At 34.1% G+C, this 17,344-nt stretch overlaps 1 protein-coding gene across 14 annotated transcripts in view; it reads left to right on the plus strand.

The window, feature by feature from the left end:
• Robo2 (roundabout guidance receptor 2) overlaps positions 1-17,344 on the plus strand; it is a 1,655,220-nt gene that overhangs the window by 1,606,753 nt on the left and 31,123 nt on the right. For 9 of the 14 annotated variants that reach the window (XM_087208379.1, XM_087208384.1, XM_004842193.4 and 6 more), the window contains 3 exons: positions 6,179-6,460; positions 6,862-6,987; positions 12,035-12,191. In XM_087208379.1, coding sequence (XP_087064505.1) covers positions 6,179-6,460; positions 6,862-6,987; positions 12,035-12,191 — 565 coding nt within the window. The remainder of the gene's footprint in view (positions 1-6,178; positions 6,461-6,861; positions 6,988-12,034; positions 12,192-17,344) is intronic. The other 5 variants (XM_087208400.1, XM_004842197.4, XM_004842195.4 and 2 more) reach the window with 1 other exon arrangement.

Raw genomic sequence — 17,344 nt, forward strand, 5'->3', positions numbered from 1 at the left:
GTTTTTAATCTCATGGAAATCAGTTTGCATCTGTTTTATGGATTCCATTTGTTTCCTATGTTGGGATTCCATCATGTTCCTCAGATCCTCTATTTTTTTATCTGTGACCTTTCTAGATTTATTAATCATGTCTTGCACCATGAGCAAAATCTTTGCTGTTATCTGAGTAATTATTTCTGATTTCATTTTTCCCAGATCCTCTTTTGTTGCCAGTTCAGAGAGTCCAGGTGGTTGAGTATCAGATTGTTCCATCTCATTTCCCTTTGGGGTTGCTGTAGGTGATCCAGAAGTCTGTTTTTGAGGCTTATTCACGTGTCTTCTCATTTCCACTGGATGGGGGGTGCTTCTGGCACCCATGTGGCTCACCTTCTCTACCCTAGGATCTTGGGATGGTGGCAGGGGAGCTTCCTTTCAGGTGCTGGGACCGGCTCAGATTCTCTTCAAGCACCATTTATTAAAGAGTCTATCTTTCCTTCAGTGAGGGTATTTGGCTCCTTTGTCAAAGAGGAGGTGGTTCAATGTGTCTGGAGTTGTTCCTGCATCTTCTAATCTGTTCCACTGGTCCTCAGGTCTGTTTCTTTGCCAGTACCAGGCTGTTTTTATCACAGTAGCTTTGTAATATAGTTTCAAGTTGGGGGTTGTAATACCCTCTGCTATGTCTCTGTTACCTAGAATTCCTTTTGCTATTCTGGGTCTCTTCTTGTTCCAAATGAATTTTTGGATTGTTTTCTCAAGGTCCATGAAGTATGCTGCTGGGATTTCAATTGGGATGGCATTGAATCTATATAGCAGTTTTGGAAGTATGGCCATTTTCACTATGTTGATCCTGTCCAGGAGCAAGGGATGTCTTTCCATTTTCTGATATCATCTTCAATCTCTCTTTTCAGAGTGCTACAGTTTTCAGAGACGAGGTCTTTGATTTCTTTTGTTAGGTTGATTCCTAGGTATTTCATTTTTTTGGATGCTATTCTGAAGGAATTGTTTGGCCTGTTTCTCTCTCAGTGAGTCTGTTGTTCATGTAGAGGAAAGCTATTGATTTTTGTGTGTTGACCTTGTATCTAGCTACTTTACTGAATTTGGTTATTAAGTCTAGAAGACTTTTGGTGGAGTTCTTGGGGTCTTCTGTATAGAGTATCATGTCATCTGCAAATAATGACAATTGGACTTCTACACTTCCTATCTTTATTCCTTTTATTTCTTTCTCTTGTCTAATTTCTGTGGCTAATGTTTCCAAAGCTATATTGAACAGGAGTGGTGATAATGGACATCCTTGCTTTTTCCTGATTGTAGTGTGAATGATTTCAGTTTTTGACCATTTAATATGATATTGGCTCTTGGTTTTTCATAGATGGCTGTTATCAGATTGAGGTAGAGACTGTCTATTCCAATATTGTGCAGGGTTATTATCATAAATGCATGTTGGATTTTGTCAAATGCTTTTTCTGCATCTACTGAGGTTATCATATGGTTTTGTCCTTGGCTCTATTGATATAATGTATTACATTGATTGCTTTGCATATGTTTGACCATCCCTGCATCCCTGGGATGAATCCCACTTGGTCACGTGTATGATCTTCTTGATGATCTTCTGCATTCTATTTGCCAGTATCTTATTCAGGATTTTTGCATCTGTGTTCATTAGTGAGATTGGCCTATAGTTCTCTTTTTCAGTTGGGTCTTTCTCTGCTTTGGGGATCAAGGCGATGCTTGCTTCAAGGAATGAATTCGGGAGTATTGCTTCCCTTTCAATTTCATTGAAGAATTTAACAGTAGTGGCAGTAGTTCCTCTCTAAATGTCTTGTAGAATTCAGCAGTGAAGCTATCAAGACCTGGGCTTTTCTTAGTTGGTAAGTTTTAATTACATTTTCAATTTCATTGATTGGTACTGGTTATTTAGAATTTTTAGGTCTTCTTCATTCAACTTTGGTAATTCATATGTATCTAGGAATCTGTCCATTTCTTCTGTGTTTTCCATCTTATTGGCATATAGGTTCTTGAAGTAGATATTGATGATCCTCTGGATTTCTCCTCGGTCTGTTGTAATTTCATCCTTTTCATTCCTACTTGCATGGATTTGGGTCTTTTCTTTCCTTTTTCTGATAAGGTTGGCTAAGGGTTTGTCAATTTTGTTTATTCTTTTGAATAATCAACTCTTGGCTTCATTGATTTTTGTATTGTAAAACATTCTATCTTTATATCAAGTAATATATGCCTAAAGATGAAGAAAATATTTCATGTTTCAAATTCTACCTGGCTACATTAACATCTGAGATATGTTGGCCTAATTTAAGCAAAGAGTACTTGTGCAGATTTGGAAGGTTTTCTGCCATTTCTGCCTCTTATTCATGAAATGAGATATTTTATAGATGAACAAGGCCAACACAATTCTTTGCAGTACATTTATCATGGGGAGTTTGTATGTGTATATAACACATCCTAATTTTTTTTTGTCATTTCTACTCCCATTCTTGGATGGAGTACAACTATGGTGGTTGTACTAGTTTATATTCCAATGAGTACTTTAGAGGATTCCTTTTCCCCACAGAATTTGTTAATTATTTGATTTCTTGATGATTGCCATTCTAGAGTAAGATGACATCTCAATAATGTTGAACATTTTTTCATGAATTTATTAGCCATCTATACTTCTTCTGAGAAGTATCTACTCATTTCACCTGCCCATTTTTGATTGGATCTTTTATTTCAGGGTTCTAATTTTTTGATTTCTTTTATATTCTAGATATCAGTCTGAGGAATTGCTGGGAAAACTGTTTCCTATGCTGTCTCTTCATTCTATTAATTGTTTCCTTTGATGTGCAGAAGATTTTTAACTTAATATGAACCCATTTGTGACTCTCACTATTATTTAAGGCCAAGACAGTTCTTTCATGGTTTACTGTATCTCTCCTCAGTGTGATAGTCATTGTAAGCATTTACTGTATCTATAAATACTGTAGGATTTTTTTGTACTTTTAAATTCATGTTCTTTATATAGTTGTAAATAACCATATTTGCATTTAAATGTGAAGTAAATAGGTTTATCCAGATGAATCACTTGAGATATGATCAGAGTGTGCAAGTCTGATGGATTTTAAGGCATTGGTTCTTTTAATCCATACTGTCTGGACTCTGAAGTTGGATTGCTGTGTATGACTCTGTAACCATATTCATATAGAAGAGTAATTAAAGATAGTGAGATTTTCCAATTAACAATGAAACACCAATACATATTTGAATGTAGTGAAAAAATATATTAAGAATAATTTAATTGTCAAATAATTCTATTTTTTGTCAATACAAACTATAAAAAAAATTCGTTTAACAATTTCAATGTATGTTTACTCTCCTCAAAACACTGGATGAGTGAGGAATTATGGAAATAAAGACATCTATCACATTGGCACTTATCCTCCAGTAACTTAGGATCCAATGAAGAAGAGTTTTTCATAGGAATGTCATGCCAGGCAATATATGAACAAATCCATGAGTACTAATAGAAATAACATGCTCAAAATTTGCATCAGTAATTCAAAATGCAGTATTTCTGCCACTGAAGGCTCTCAAACACAAATGTAACAAGCACAATTCACACAACCTGAAGCATTAGGGTTGGGTTCATGGGGACTATAAGAAGGGCAAGCATGTACTCAGGTCCAGCTTCTTGAGAGGAACATTGGCATGGAGTTCCAAACCTTTTGATCTTATAGGACTTTCCTTGATATACAGACATTCATGTATAATCTAGTATTTAAATGTTGGGATATAATTAAATTTATTTTTGAAAATGTGGACATGATCAAATAGTATTTGAAGAAAGCCCCCAAATCAATATAGCAGTACCTAAACTGTAAGGTTGAATATAATTTCTTCTAGGGCAGAGAGAGAGACAGAGGGACAGACAGGAAGATACAGAAAGAGACAGACAGACTGACAGAAAGGGTGACAGTGAGAGGGAGGGAGAGAGGGAGAGAGAGAGAAAGAGAGAGAGAGAAAGAGAGAGATTTTCAGAACCATGGCTTTAGTTGTTGTAGAGTAATATTATGTAGGATTGGATTCTTAGACTAGTCTTTTATTTTTCACTTTTTGAATCATTTTAGCACTAAATAATGCCAACGGCTTGGAGCTGAATTGGCATACAATCTAATCTAAAGCTTCGGAGCACTGAAAGTTCACATTATGTGAAACTGAAGCCCATGTTGGAGAAACATTCTATTCAATGAATAGTCATCAAACAGAAATGTAGAGGGGACAGAAACAAAAGTCTGAAAACTTACAGAGAGAAGCATCTATTTTCATCAGCTTTAATATATTATTAAAATATGTTTTTGAGAATAAAAATGAAATACATGTGTTCAACATCAATTTTCCAATTAGCATATAGCTAAAAACAAGAAGAATAAGAAAGTACTTGTGTGATTCTGAAATATGAAAACAATTTTACTTGATGTCTTAGTTACTTTCTTATTTCTGGGACAAAATACCTGACACCCACAAGAAAGAAAGATTTATTTGGTTCACAGTTAGTGGAGGTTTCAGTCCAAAGTCAGCTGCTTCAAGGTCTGGTGGCATGGAAAAGGAGAAAGAGCTCATGGCAAGGCAAGCAGAAGTCAGCGAGACTTCCTTCTTTCCCTTTTTATCCCATCCAGGCTACCAGACTACTGGTTGGTGCCACCCACACCCCAGGATGGGTCCTCCATTTTCAAAATCCATCATTCACACCCAGAACTATACTAATCCAATCAATGAACTAATCAGTCTGAGATGATACATCCGTAATCCAGTCACTCCGAAAACCAAACCTGTGACCACATGAGGCTTTAGAGGGACATCTAAATGTAAACCATAACACTTGTTTATACAGCCTACTGAAATGTTACTAATTTCAATATGTTTACCTCACTGATAAGCATTGAAAATCTTTGCTTCAATAAAGTATATATATCCACTTTCTTGTAAAATTAGTTGGCAAACCTCAAAACCTTTAGGGAGACCAAAGTTAGAGTGTATGAAATATATTATAAATTTCTTATTACTGTTCCTAAAGAAGACAGTTTTTATCTTTGTAAAATGAAAAAGCAAAACTAATGGTCCTGTAAAAATCCTTATTTCAAGTGGGATTGGATGTCACTGAAGCTGAAAGTTGCAAAACAGTTGAAAATTTCCTGTAATAAAGACAGCAAGTGATTTTATGGCCTTCAGTCCTGTGAAGTGACTTTTTAGAGCATATATTATTAAGGAAGTTACCATAATTAGATTTATTTTAATGCTACATGATTAAAACTAGTGTTAATGATTTCTCTTTTAGATTCATTTAATATCACCCTTCCCAAAATGGAAAATAAGTACTCAGGAGAGAAGTGGCAGATCTGAATTATAAAGCATCATGTAAAGATAACTCAGCATACCAAAATGATAAATGGACTGATTGATATTCAGTGTTGTTTCTGAAGCTGAATTTTACTCTTGCTGTTTTACCACGTGAAATTATAATTCTCCACTTCTAAGACCTGATAACATAAATTAAACTCCCTGATCACTGAGATTGCTTTGTTCTATAGTTAAATCCTGCTGTATTGTGAAAATGACTTATTCATGGAAAATTTTCTTTGTTATCCAAGTAAAAATCACACCTTCTCCCATCACTTATTCTCCATTTCTGGTGCTATGAAATTAAATCAGATAAATGTCAAGTTAAAAACTCAGGAAATTGTATGTCATAGTCAAGGAACTACAATTTTTTAAAATTTCACGTTGTGCTCTCTATCCCTTAGGGTAAAGTAGAAATAGATATTTTCATTTATGACTTTTAGGCTCCCTCTTACCTTCTTCACATGCTTCTGTAAAGCATTAATACTTTCTTTGCTTTTAAAACAGTGTGAACCACTGAAAGCATTTTTCAGTAGTAAAATATCCCATACTTCTCATTCACAGTTGAAGAAAACAGGGTAAGGGATGTGTTGATCAGTGAGATGTGAAGGACAAGCAGTAGGCTTGCCTATTGCTGAAGTTGATAGCTTAGCGATGGTTGTATATCATCTACCCTTCATTGGCTCATGAAGCCCATTTCAGCTGAAATGAAAACGTGTGGCCTGACACATTTATTTTTCATCTTCAATCCTGATAGTTTTGCGCTTCCTGTGCATCATTAAATTGTTTCATTTCCCTATGTTCACCACAGATGTGCTGCCACCAGTTCCTGGCCAAGGGGATAAAACAGCAACGATGCTCTCAGATGGAGCCATTTATAGTAGCATTGACTTCACTACCAAAACCACTTACAACAGTTCCAGCCAAATAACACAGGCTACCCCATATGCCACGACACAGATCTTGCATTCCAATAGCATCCATGAATTGGCTGTTGAGCTGCCTGATCCACAATGGAAAAGCTCGGTTCAGCAAAAAACAGATCTGATGGGATTTGGTTATTCTCTACCTGATCAGAACAAAGGTAACAATGGTAAGTCTGATTCTTGTGTCTTGAGAAGTTAATTTCATATCATTTATGCATGAGATAGAAATTAGTATTTGTTGTTCAATTTAGTGATTCATTACCAGGTTTACTTCCTAAACTAAAAATATTTACCAGCATGTATTCAGTATCTTGAACAATCCCTATCACCACCACCACTGCCTCTGCCACCACCACTACACACCAACACCAATCGGTTCCATCTTTCTAGCTCTTTTTCAGTATAGTGGTCAGCAATCCATCTCTGCTTCCATTAGGACAGGATAAATAAAACATTCTTCACTGTCCCACAACATCTGCTTCTGAGTTGCTAACTGCATGTTCTGCATGGGCTTGTGCTGTGAACTAATCACATGATGCCACTATGACCTCTGCCCTTTAACCCTTAGCCTTACTTTACATCCCTGACTACCGATTGGCTGAGGGATTGTCTAATAGAATGCCACACAACCAGTCACAGGATTTCAGCACCACCAGCTCTCACAACAGCTCAGAAAGGAGTGGCAGTCTATCAGGTTGGTCTTATCACAGTAAGGAGAAATATTTGTTTGTCACCAGCATATGACCTGTGTTCCTAGCAACCAATGAAGAAATACTGAATCACAGCCCACAATCAAGCATTTATCTTTCAAGTGAAAATAACATTTGATTCTAATGAAATCCTGTTTTTTTTGGGGGGGGGATAAAAATCACACTCACCCTTTACATATTACCTGTATAATCATGTATTTGAAGAAGAGTAACACCATTTCGCTAAATACTGTTTATTAAAAAGCAGATGATTTTGCTATTTCTTAGTCAAGAGACCTTTATAATAAAAAGATCATACGTGAAAGTCAATTTCATGTCATTGATACCAAAAGATAACTGGAACTAAAATAAAAATGATTTTGAAGTCATATTGAGTCTCCAGTGATATGACTTCCTATTTTTGGAAAAACTTTACAAAATATATAAAATTTATTATCTAGTGAATTAAATTGTACTGTGCTAAATGAATGCCAGTGCGAGAGGTTATTATTAATATTTAATTTTAAGAAAGCACCTATATAATCTTTGATATGGACAATTATTTTATTCTGTAAATTTTAAAATGGATTTAACAGTTAACAGCTAAACCAACAATATATACTATAGGTATTGTATAGCACATAAGGGGAAAAAATTTTGGACAGAAATATTTTCCTATCATAATTAATATCAGTTATAGACACACTTTATTATCTGAACATAATATTTACATGGCATGATTGACTATCTGTGTATTTCCAATTGATTCCATGACACCACTGATTAATATGGTCAGATTAAATAAATGCTATTTGTTTGCTTGGAGTTTTTGCTTCTTTTTAAAAATTATGTTAATGGAAAAGGATTCCCATGTTCTGTGACATGTCTCAGGCTACTAAGCATCAAAGCCATAAAGAGTTAACTTTTCTACATCATTAGGGATACATTTACTAAATTACTTTTCCTCAGGAGATAGAACCATCTCCGACTGAAAATGTTAATGCTTTCTCTTCGTTCCAAAATGAGTCATTTGCTCTTCTTGCCTATTGGTAGGATTAGATACATTATAGAATTCAGAAAATTTTAAACATCTGTTATGAATTTAAACTGATTTAATGATATAGGGGAACTTTTTGAATGACCTTATCTGTCATTTATGCTGTCATTTATTTATAATTAGCCCCACAATTTTTCTGAATAATTAAAAAGTAATTTTTCTGAAGCTTCATTTTTTATTTTAGTAAAGATACATAAAGATCAAGCAATGTATTAAAATAAATCTATATAACTGCAAGCCTTGGATTCCACAAGACCTGTGAAACTTTCTAAGTATTCCATTTAGATTGATTACCACTGAATTTTAAGTTATCTTTTGAGTAATTGTAAGCAGAACACAATTCACAATAGTGCTTGCAAGTTTTTTGTATCCATTAATCTCTTGAATGACACATATATTTATATATGTATTATATCTAAGAATTCTATTAACTACATCTACATTAGAATGCAAAATTACTTGAATTGATGATAGCATTTTTCAATAGGTAAGACTGGAGTAATTATTCCTTTTTTAGGTTAGTGCAATTAAGTTTAATACTATAATTTCAATTAATTTTTATATTTGTAGGTATGTTTCCTAAGCTTCAAATTTAAGATCAAGCTACCCTGTGGCTAACTAATCATTACATGGGAAGGAATTGTCTCAATCTGCGTACTGTGATCCAAACAATTTAAAATAATCACAGTGATAGTGTATAGGACATTTCTCAATTATTTGAGTGAACTTCTTACCCTCTTTGAAATGCTGTTATAATTATATTCATTATATAGTTTCTGAGTACTTCTGTTAAAAAATCAAAGCATTAAAAATCTCTGATGTTGGGGTGGGGATTTAGCTCAGTGGTTTCGCTGCGTGCTGCGCAAGCACAAGGACCCGAGTTCGATCCCCGGTACCAAAAAAAAAAAATCTCTGATGTTGGGCCGGGGATTTAGCTTAGTGGTTCCAGTGCCTGCCTTGTAGGCACAAGGTGCCGAGTTTGATTCTCGGTACCAAAAAAAAAAAAATTAAAAATTAAAAATCTCTGATGTTGAAAAATAGTATCTGAAATGATAAATATATGCATAAATATAATATGTATACAACAACATTGGTAACAGTAAATTTTTCAATACACCAATTCTTTAAAAATTAACTAGACATTAAATTTTTAAATGAGTTTATCTCACAATTTTCTTTACATCATTTATTAGGCATAAAAAATCCAAATATTTACATTTCAGGTGTAAGACATAGGAGTCAAATATGTATGTGAGGCATCAAATATGTTCCCTTGAAACATGATACAGGCAGTTCTCACCTTAACATGATTGTAGATTCTTTGGTTGCAAGTAACAGCAAACTGTGTCCACTTTACAAAAGATCCAGATTTCAGAAAGAAATACATAACTCTTCTTGATTATTCCATATGCTCACCACCATGCCGATAGCCTACTACTTAGATCACTGCAAAGAGAAAACAGCAACGCTCATTATAGTCCTTCCTAGATTTTTCAAAATAAGATAACATATTTCCCCATAAGAGAGGAAAATGGAAAGCCCTTAGAGATTAACAATTTTAAGTCTATTTTTTGGAAGAGTAGGTAAAAAATACATTTCTTGAATTTAAGCAAGAACTTCAAAGGTTATATTCAGAACTCTAGAAATAGTTCCTAGTGAATCCACTGGTTAGTACTGTAAATCTGAATTTTCTCTTTTATGTGCATATGGACAAATAACACTCAGAAAGGTTCTCAGTATCTCCGCCTAGCAAATAACTTGGAAGAGCTTCCTTTTTTTCTGTCACTCAGATTTCTGATGGGAATCTGACAACACTTCTAAACGTGCTGTGAAAGTGGAAAGGATTGCATACATACAAAGACAAAAAGCATAATGGAGGTACACAAAGGGGGAAGTCTAGCAAGATGAGTAGTTCGACCCAACTCTCTTTCAATTGTTGAAATGTAGTGTTCAAATAATACAAAAAAGATATGTGGTCCTTGGTCTTTGCTTATGATTTTGGTGGATTAAGGAAATCAAGGAATAAGCTTCATTTACTTTACAAATAATTACAGACTTATATTTAAGTAAGTTTATCATTCAGACTATTCCTCAATACACATTGAGCCTGGAGCAGTTGAAGTAAAGAACACTTTTAGAAAAGAAAAATATGGCTGGCATGGTGGAGCGTGCCTGTAATCCCTATACCTGGGATGTTGAGGCAGGAGAATTGCTGCAAGTTTGGGGCCAGCGTAGACTACATAGTGAGTTCAAAGTCAGCTTCAACTACAAAGCCAGACCCTGTTACAAAACTCAAAGAAGGAAAGAAGGAAGGCAGGAAGAGAAAGGAAGAAAGAAAGAAAGAAAGAAAGAAAGAAAGAAAGAAAGAAAGAAAGAAAGAAAGAAAAGAAAGAAAGAAAGAAAGAAAGAAAGAAAGAAAGAAAGAAAGAAAGAAAGAAAGAAAGAAAGAAAGAAAGAAAGAAAGAAAGAGTTGGAAAGGTGGATTTATTAGAAGAGAAAAAAATCAGGAAGAGCAACAATGACTGGCATTTATTGAGTCTTCTATATGTTCTGAGCACTTTATATGCATTCTCTCTTCTTAAGTAATTCTAAAGATAGCTCAGAGAAGTAACTTTATATCTCTGATACATGTGTAGAAATTAAGTAATAACTATTAAGTAACTTCTGAAGTAAACCCAGAAATCAAGCTTTTCTCTAAGAATAACGTCCTTCCCCTCCTTCATATCAAAAATAAGAAGTGAAAGGCAAAGGGAAAACACTTTGTTTTCAGGGATATTTAAAAATGTGTGCATGCTATGTGGAAAACACACAACTCAATAACTGGCAGTAGTGTGTATGTCTGGTTTAACAGTTTTATCACCTGGTGGCTTATTATTATCAAATTATGTAAACCAATTTAATAACCGGTGAAGAAAGACAATAGGAGGACATCTTTTACATCTATATGACCTCAGGGCCCTGCTACAAACATTTTATGCTCCAGTTTTTGGCTCCAGGCAGGAGAAGTGTAACAAACAGGTCAACACTACCTTTTCACTTATAGTAACAGACTGTGATGGGAAGGATCGAAGATACTTAGGAGCCCCTGAAATGTTCTTGACATTTTACTCAAGAAGTATTCATTTCTCTATCCAACTTGACCTATTATTTTATAAAGAAATTTCTTTATTTAATCTTGGAAGTGTAAAATTACAGCAGGATGCGATGATAAATTTTATTTTTGTATTTCATTAAGCTTCATGTAATCCGAGATAAAGCTCATACACTGCTGACTTACTTTCTGCTCATATTTGTGCATGAGTTCATCTGTATTACAAATAGTACTGTAACTGATTACTGTGCTTCCATTAATTTCTCCCCTTTTGGAATTTATGAAATGTTATGCTTAAAGCTGCTGGGAAATGTTCTCACTGTATGCAAAAGTAATTGTACCATTCATTAGTCAAAAAGTCTGTGAAACGCATCATTTTGAGAGATTTGCAGGTATTCTCCAGATTGTAGTTGATTGATTTTTATCAGTGACTTTTGAGAGAAAAATGTTACTCTCCTGGATTAATTAAATTGAGTAAATTATAATGGAAAACTTTAGCCTGTATCCTTAGACACTATTTTCCACTGAGAGAGATTATGCAAAAGAGTATTATAAATGCACCAAAATCTGACATTTAAAAGAATTTGTTATGGATCATTATTTCATCTAACAATGAAAATATGGAGGCAGCAGACATGAATAAATCAATAAATGTGCTTTTGATACAACATCCATGTTTTTGGTTTATTCAGCTCTGCATTTAATGCGTCAGGATAGAAACAATATCATTTCGAATGATTTCTAAAAGTGTTTTTCTGATTATATTATTTCATTGTTTATAGCTTTTACCATTTCTAACATGCTGATTTCTGGTGTTTTGAAAACATAAATGCATCTTTCCTTTTGATATTCTTTGTTTCTTCTGATATTCAGCACCTCTGAATAAATGTATTATTGCTTTCAGGTGGGAAAGGTGGAAAAAAGAAAAAAAATAAAAATTCTTCCAAACCGCAGAAAAACAATGGATCAACCTGGGCCAATGTTCCTCTACCTCCTCCCCCGGTCCAGCCCCTTCCTGGTACAGAGCTGGAACACTATGCTGTGGAAGAGCAAGAAAATGGGTAAAAGTATTTTATATACCAACAAAATGGCCAAGGCTGCATTCCGCTCTCTATTCACTTTTGCCCTGGGTTCTCTTATTGTTTCCCTCCTGCCTTTCCACCCTAGCCATTGCACACCATCCCCTTCCCTGTTTGCAGTGTCTATATATTTTTAGCTGGTAAATACAAAACAGCATATATTGAGGTCTGAGAATTCTTGGCCCTCAAGTGCTTTAGATTGTCTGCAATCACGGTAATGCAGCCTCCATTTATAATATTGCTTGTTAGTTTGAAAGCAGGTACCCACAGCTCTGTGAACTAAAGAGCCACTCCTGAGAAGGGCTGAAAAAGGAATTAAAATAACCTTCTTCATCATCCCTTGCAGTTCTCTAATGACTCGATGTCTGACCATAGCAGGGCGCCACTGTAGAGCGCCATCACAATGGGATAATTGTAGGGACCTGGCTAGAGGGTAGAACTTTAATCATCAGCCCTGATGGGAACTTAAGGGCAAGAACAATAAAGGAGGTTCAGGCCAATGCACACTCTGTAACAAAACCTTTTTAAGGTAGGAAATTTCCTTTGAAGGCCTTTAAATGTGACCAGTTGCCTTGTTCTTTCCCAAACATGTCACAAGTGTTAGTTTTCTCTGGTAATTGCTAATTGATTTTAGACACAGAGGCATGTATAATTTTTGTTTTATTGCAGGAGCAAGTGGAAGTCAAAAAGCAACATCCTCAGTCTCTTTATCTATTTTAATTATTTTTAATTCTGTGTTTTCCTTAAAATTTCTAGGCCACTGTTTATTTTGACTGGGTCTTTGTGTAGCCTAACTGTATAGAAAATGAGCAGTTTTTCTTTGTACACATTTTATTTACTTAGAAATATTTAGGTATAAAAATATCTCATGGTATTTAAATAGCAGTTTTAGTCTTATCTTGGTTCAAATAAATATCACAGGCTTATAATATTTTCTTCAGATTCTTTTCATTTTACATAACTGCTACCTTGGGGGTCTCTGGATTACTTTTCTAACTAGAATGCTTGTAACATTTTCTTTCTTCAAAAATACCATTTGCCTTTTCCTTTATAAACACACACACACACACAAATGTATGTGTGTATATATGCATACACGTTCTTATATATACTGACACATTTTTCCCATCTCTCTCCTTCCAGAAGACTTCATTTTTCTCTCTATGTTTGTAATGCCCACATGTATGGATATCCTTATTATTTTATTTTTTTAAGTGTTTGCATTTGAAATAGGCAAGTAAGAACACACCTTCTCTTATCTTGAGTTTATTTTTTAAAAATTTTTTGGTACCAGGGATCAAACTCAGGGCCTCGCACTTGCGAGGCAGGCTCTGTGCCACTGAGCTACAGCCCCAGCCCTTTTAGATTGACTTTAAAAAGATAAAATTCTGTATATGAAATTTATCGGTGTCATATGAATCTTAAGCAAAACAAAAAAAACTGCAGAGAGGTGTACTCTGTAAAACAATTCAAGTCTTAACCATCTCTATATATTTTTAAATTAACTTTATCGATACATTTTAGGTATACATTATGATCACATTCATCATTGAGAATTTGTACCTGTACATGATATGTCATAGTTCTTGTCTTTTCCCATTCCCATTCCCTCCCTTCCACCACTCCACCCCTCCCTATTTACAAAAGCTTTGTTTCTGTTTTTTCCTTCTTTTCTTATATTTTTTTCTTTCCCTTCTTTTCTTCCCCCTCTGCCCTTCCCCTTCCCCTTTGAGCTTTGCTTTCTATTTCACATTATCTTTTACACATGTTGGTCCTCATTTACACTTTCAGTTTCTCATACCAGAGAGACAACTTGATATTTACACATGTGTGTCCTATTTATTTCACTTAAGAGTATGGCCTCGATATGCATCCATTTAGCTACTTTATCATTCTTTATGGCTGAGTAATACTCCAATACTGTAATCAGAAAATGAAAAAGTGGTACTTGTAAAATGAATGGGAAGAGAAGTTAGTACTGTTGACACTTTATAAGCACAAAATCTCGAACTCAGATCACTTGAAAATTACGGATAATTTTGAATCCTTTCCTGTTTTCTTTTTTGCATTGAGTCTAGTTTTAAAATATAATAATGTCTGTTATCCAATGAAAAATGTATTTTAATCAAAATAAATATTAAACTAATCACTTGATTGTATTGTGGAACTAGAGAATTGGAAACATTCATGTGATGATGAACTAATACATGTTGGTACAGAGTTTTATTTTTCGATACATTGTTTTCAAAATTTTGAGATATGAAACAAAATGATTTCTACATATTTGGAGATTGGTAAATTATTTTAATATTCAGTCAGAGTACATGATATTAAATCATTTAATATTTTAAATATCCACTTGATAAATAGATAAAAATACATTTAGAATACATATATATAAGGATATTGAATATTGAAATTAAATATTCAATATCTTTATGACATATTTTTGGCTTACTTTTTGTTGTTGTGCTTATTTCCCTTAACAAACTAATTTTTGTAGAAAAATTTACTATATTCTTACCCAAAGCAGTGGTTAGGTTATAAGGAGTCAGGAACAATGGCAGCAAAGTTTGTTATCCTCATTCATCAAGTTCATTGTTTCAAAGCCTAACCTTTGAAACTCTGTATCTCAATCATTTGTGATAAAAACACATTTAAAGTCAAAATGACAAGAACAAATTTAAAGCAGTAGATTATCCCTTTATATATTCTTTATACTTTTATGCTTTTTACTGTGTGAACTTCATGATTCTGAAAAGGAAATATTATTGAACACAAATTACACTCTGTAATTAATTGAATATTTCACAAATGAGATCTGTACAGTTTTTGGATGTTTCAATTTGACACCCTTATAATTCAACCTTAATGGTTTCTTAATATACAAAATACAAAAAATTTACAATTAATACTCTTGTTTTCAATACTTCTTTCTAACCATCAAGAATTCCACAGTAATTCTTTCAGTAATATACAGCTTTCATTATTGTTATTTTTAAAATATTATGGTAGAGAAATTATTCAACAAACATTTTTGAAAGGACATAAGTGCCTAACCCAGTGCTAGGAAGAGAAGCAGTTGAGGCCCATGAGAAAAATATACTATCAGAAAGATCTGGTCCCTGACACAGAAAGGTAGGTCGATAGTAGATCCTAGAAACTAACCCCCATCTTCCTTTAATTTACACACACACACACACACACACACACACACACACACTATTGTATAGCAAACTCTAGGTAACGATGTGTACAAAATAATAATTTGCCACAAGAAAGGGGTAATTATTTACAGCACATGAGTAAGTTAGCCTAAGGAAAATTTGCCTTAGTTGAGTATTGAAGCAAATCTTGAATCATTTATGTATAAATAATGATACCAAAAATTGGAAGGGTGTTGGATGTCAGGCATGGAACCAAAATAATGAGAAAGCATATCACTAAATACTCTCTAACCTGCCTGTGTGCTAGAATAGATCATCAACTAACAGTAACAACAAAATATTACCAATGTCACTATTTGCTATGCGAATGAAGTGAATTTTCCTGCTCAAAGACTAAATAGAACAAACAAATAAATAAAATAAAATATAAGATGAGAAAACAGCACCATCTTTCCTCGAGAAACCCACCCCATTCTGGTTGAGGTTATTTGTCTTTTGTTTATTTTTCACTATTCCTTATTCTCATACCTCTGCTGCAGTATTCACCACATTTCTTTTTAATTGTTTCTGTGCATTCTTCAATAATCACTACGTGCTGAATGGGTTTGGTTAGTTTTACCCCTACATGGCGTAGGAGATTTTATGAAGAGTTAGACTGGGCTTATTTGAATCCTCACATGACATAGAAGGATCTGATGTTTGAGTAGGAAGATGACTGAGGACACTAGGTGGGAGGGCAGGTGGATAATGTATGGAATACAACAGCAGAATGGTGAATCTCAGATCTCAAGTAAAGGATAAGGGAATGAAATAATGCAAAGATACTGAAAGGAGGAAAACGAGACAGATTTAGGAGATGTACCTAGTTAAGAATAACCATAATTTTGAAGATATAGTCACAGTCTCGTCAAAAATTTTAGTATTGTTTTTAGGAGTTTAGATATCATCAATTTTCATTCTAAGCTTTGCCTCCACAATACTAAATATCAAAGTTATTTAATCACTGTCTATTTCCCCACACAGTAAACTAAATATCATGTTATCAGATCATTGTTCTAATGAAAAAGTTTTTAATTGTTTATTCAGTAATGCCACAACAATAGTGAATGTTAATTCTCATCAATATGCTTCTTCAGTTGAGCAAAAATGTGTTAAAATGTTTAGTTCCTAGATATAAATATAATATATTTTAGTACCACCACAGGATGCTAAGAAGAACTCAATAGTAATTAAATAGAAAACTGGTGCTTTGCTTTTTAATGTAGTTAGTAACTGGCAAGCTTTCTAGTGATGAACTTTATTGTATTTTATTAGTAATTCAGTATTTGTGTGGCCTTTAACAAGTTAGTTCTAACACAGTATGGATTTTCTGTCAACCATATCATTATTCATCAGCCAAGACAGATAATAAGATGCCTCAAACTTCACTGACAGAATGTCAGAGAACAAGTCCTTCCCTCGGAAAGGTTGGTCAAATGAACTTTGGTTTGGCATTATTAGCATTTTCACACTCTGTGTTACGACAAGAAAAAGTTGAAATTCTACCACTCAAATAAGATGTATATATTTAAAATGTGACGGAAACTATAGAAATAGAGCTTCACATTTCATAAAATTTCAAGCCATCTGATACTGTCTTGTTCTCCTTCATTCTTCTTTATCACAGGAAGCTTGATTCTTTGTTCCTCTAGAATAGATGAAGGCACACACACCACAGAAATGAGATTTGATGAGCACCATAACCTAACTTCTCTTTATCAAGTCCTTTGGATTCTTCTCCTAGTCTTTTGCAAATTTTTTTCTCTTTTTCTTTTTCTTTTTTGAATTCATGGACTTTTCTCAGTTTTGCTGATGCTGCAAAGATACAGAGTTTGCTCACTAAGGTTGTAGCTTCTTTTTGCAGAAAAGACATAGACCAGTCAGTGCCAACATCCATCCTAGTTTAACAGAATAGCTAATGAAATGTGT

The sequence above is a fragment of the Heterocephalus glaber genome, unplaced genomic scaffold (genome assembly GCF_053883595.1).
Source record: "Heterocephalus glaber isolate CG9 unplaced genomic scaffold, H.glaber_assembly_v1.0 deba00000122, whole genome shotgun sequence".
Taxonomy (NCBI): Eukaryota; Metazoa; Chordata; class Mammalia; order Rodentia; family Bathyergidae; genus Heterocephalus; species Heterocephalus glaber.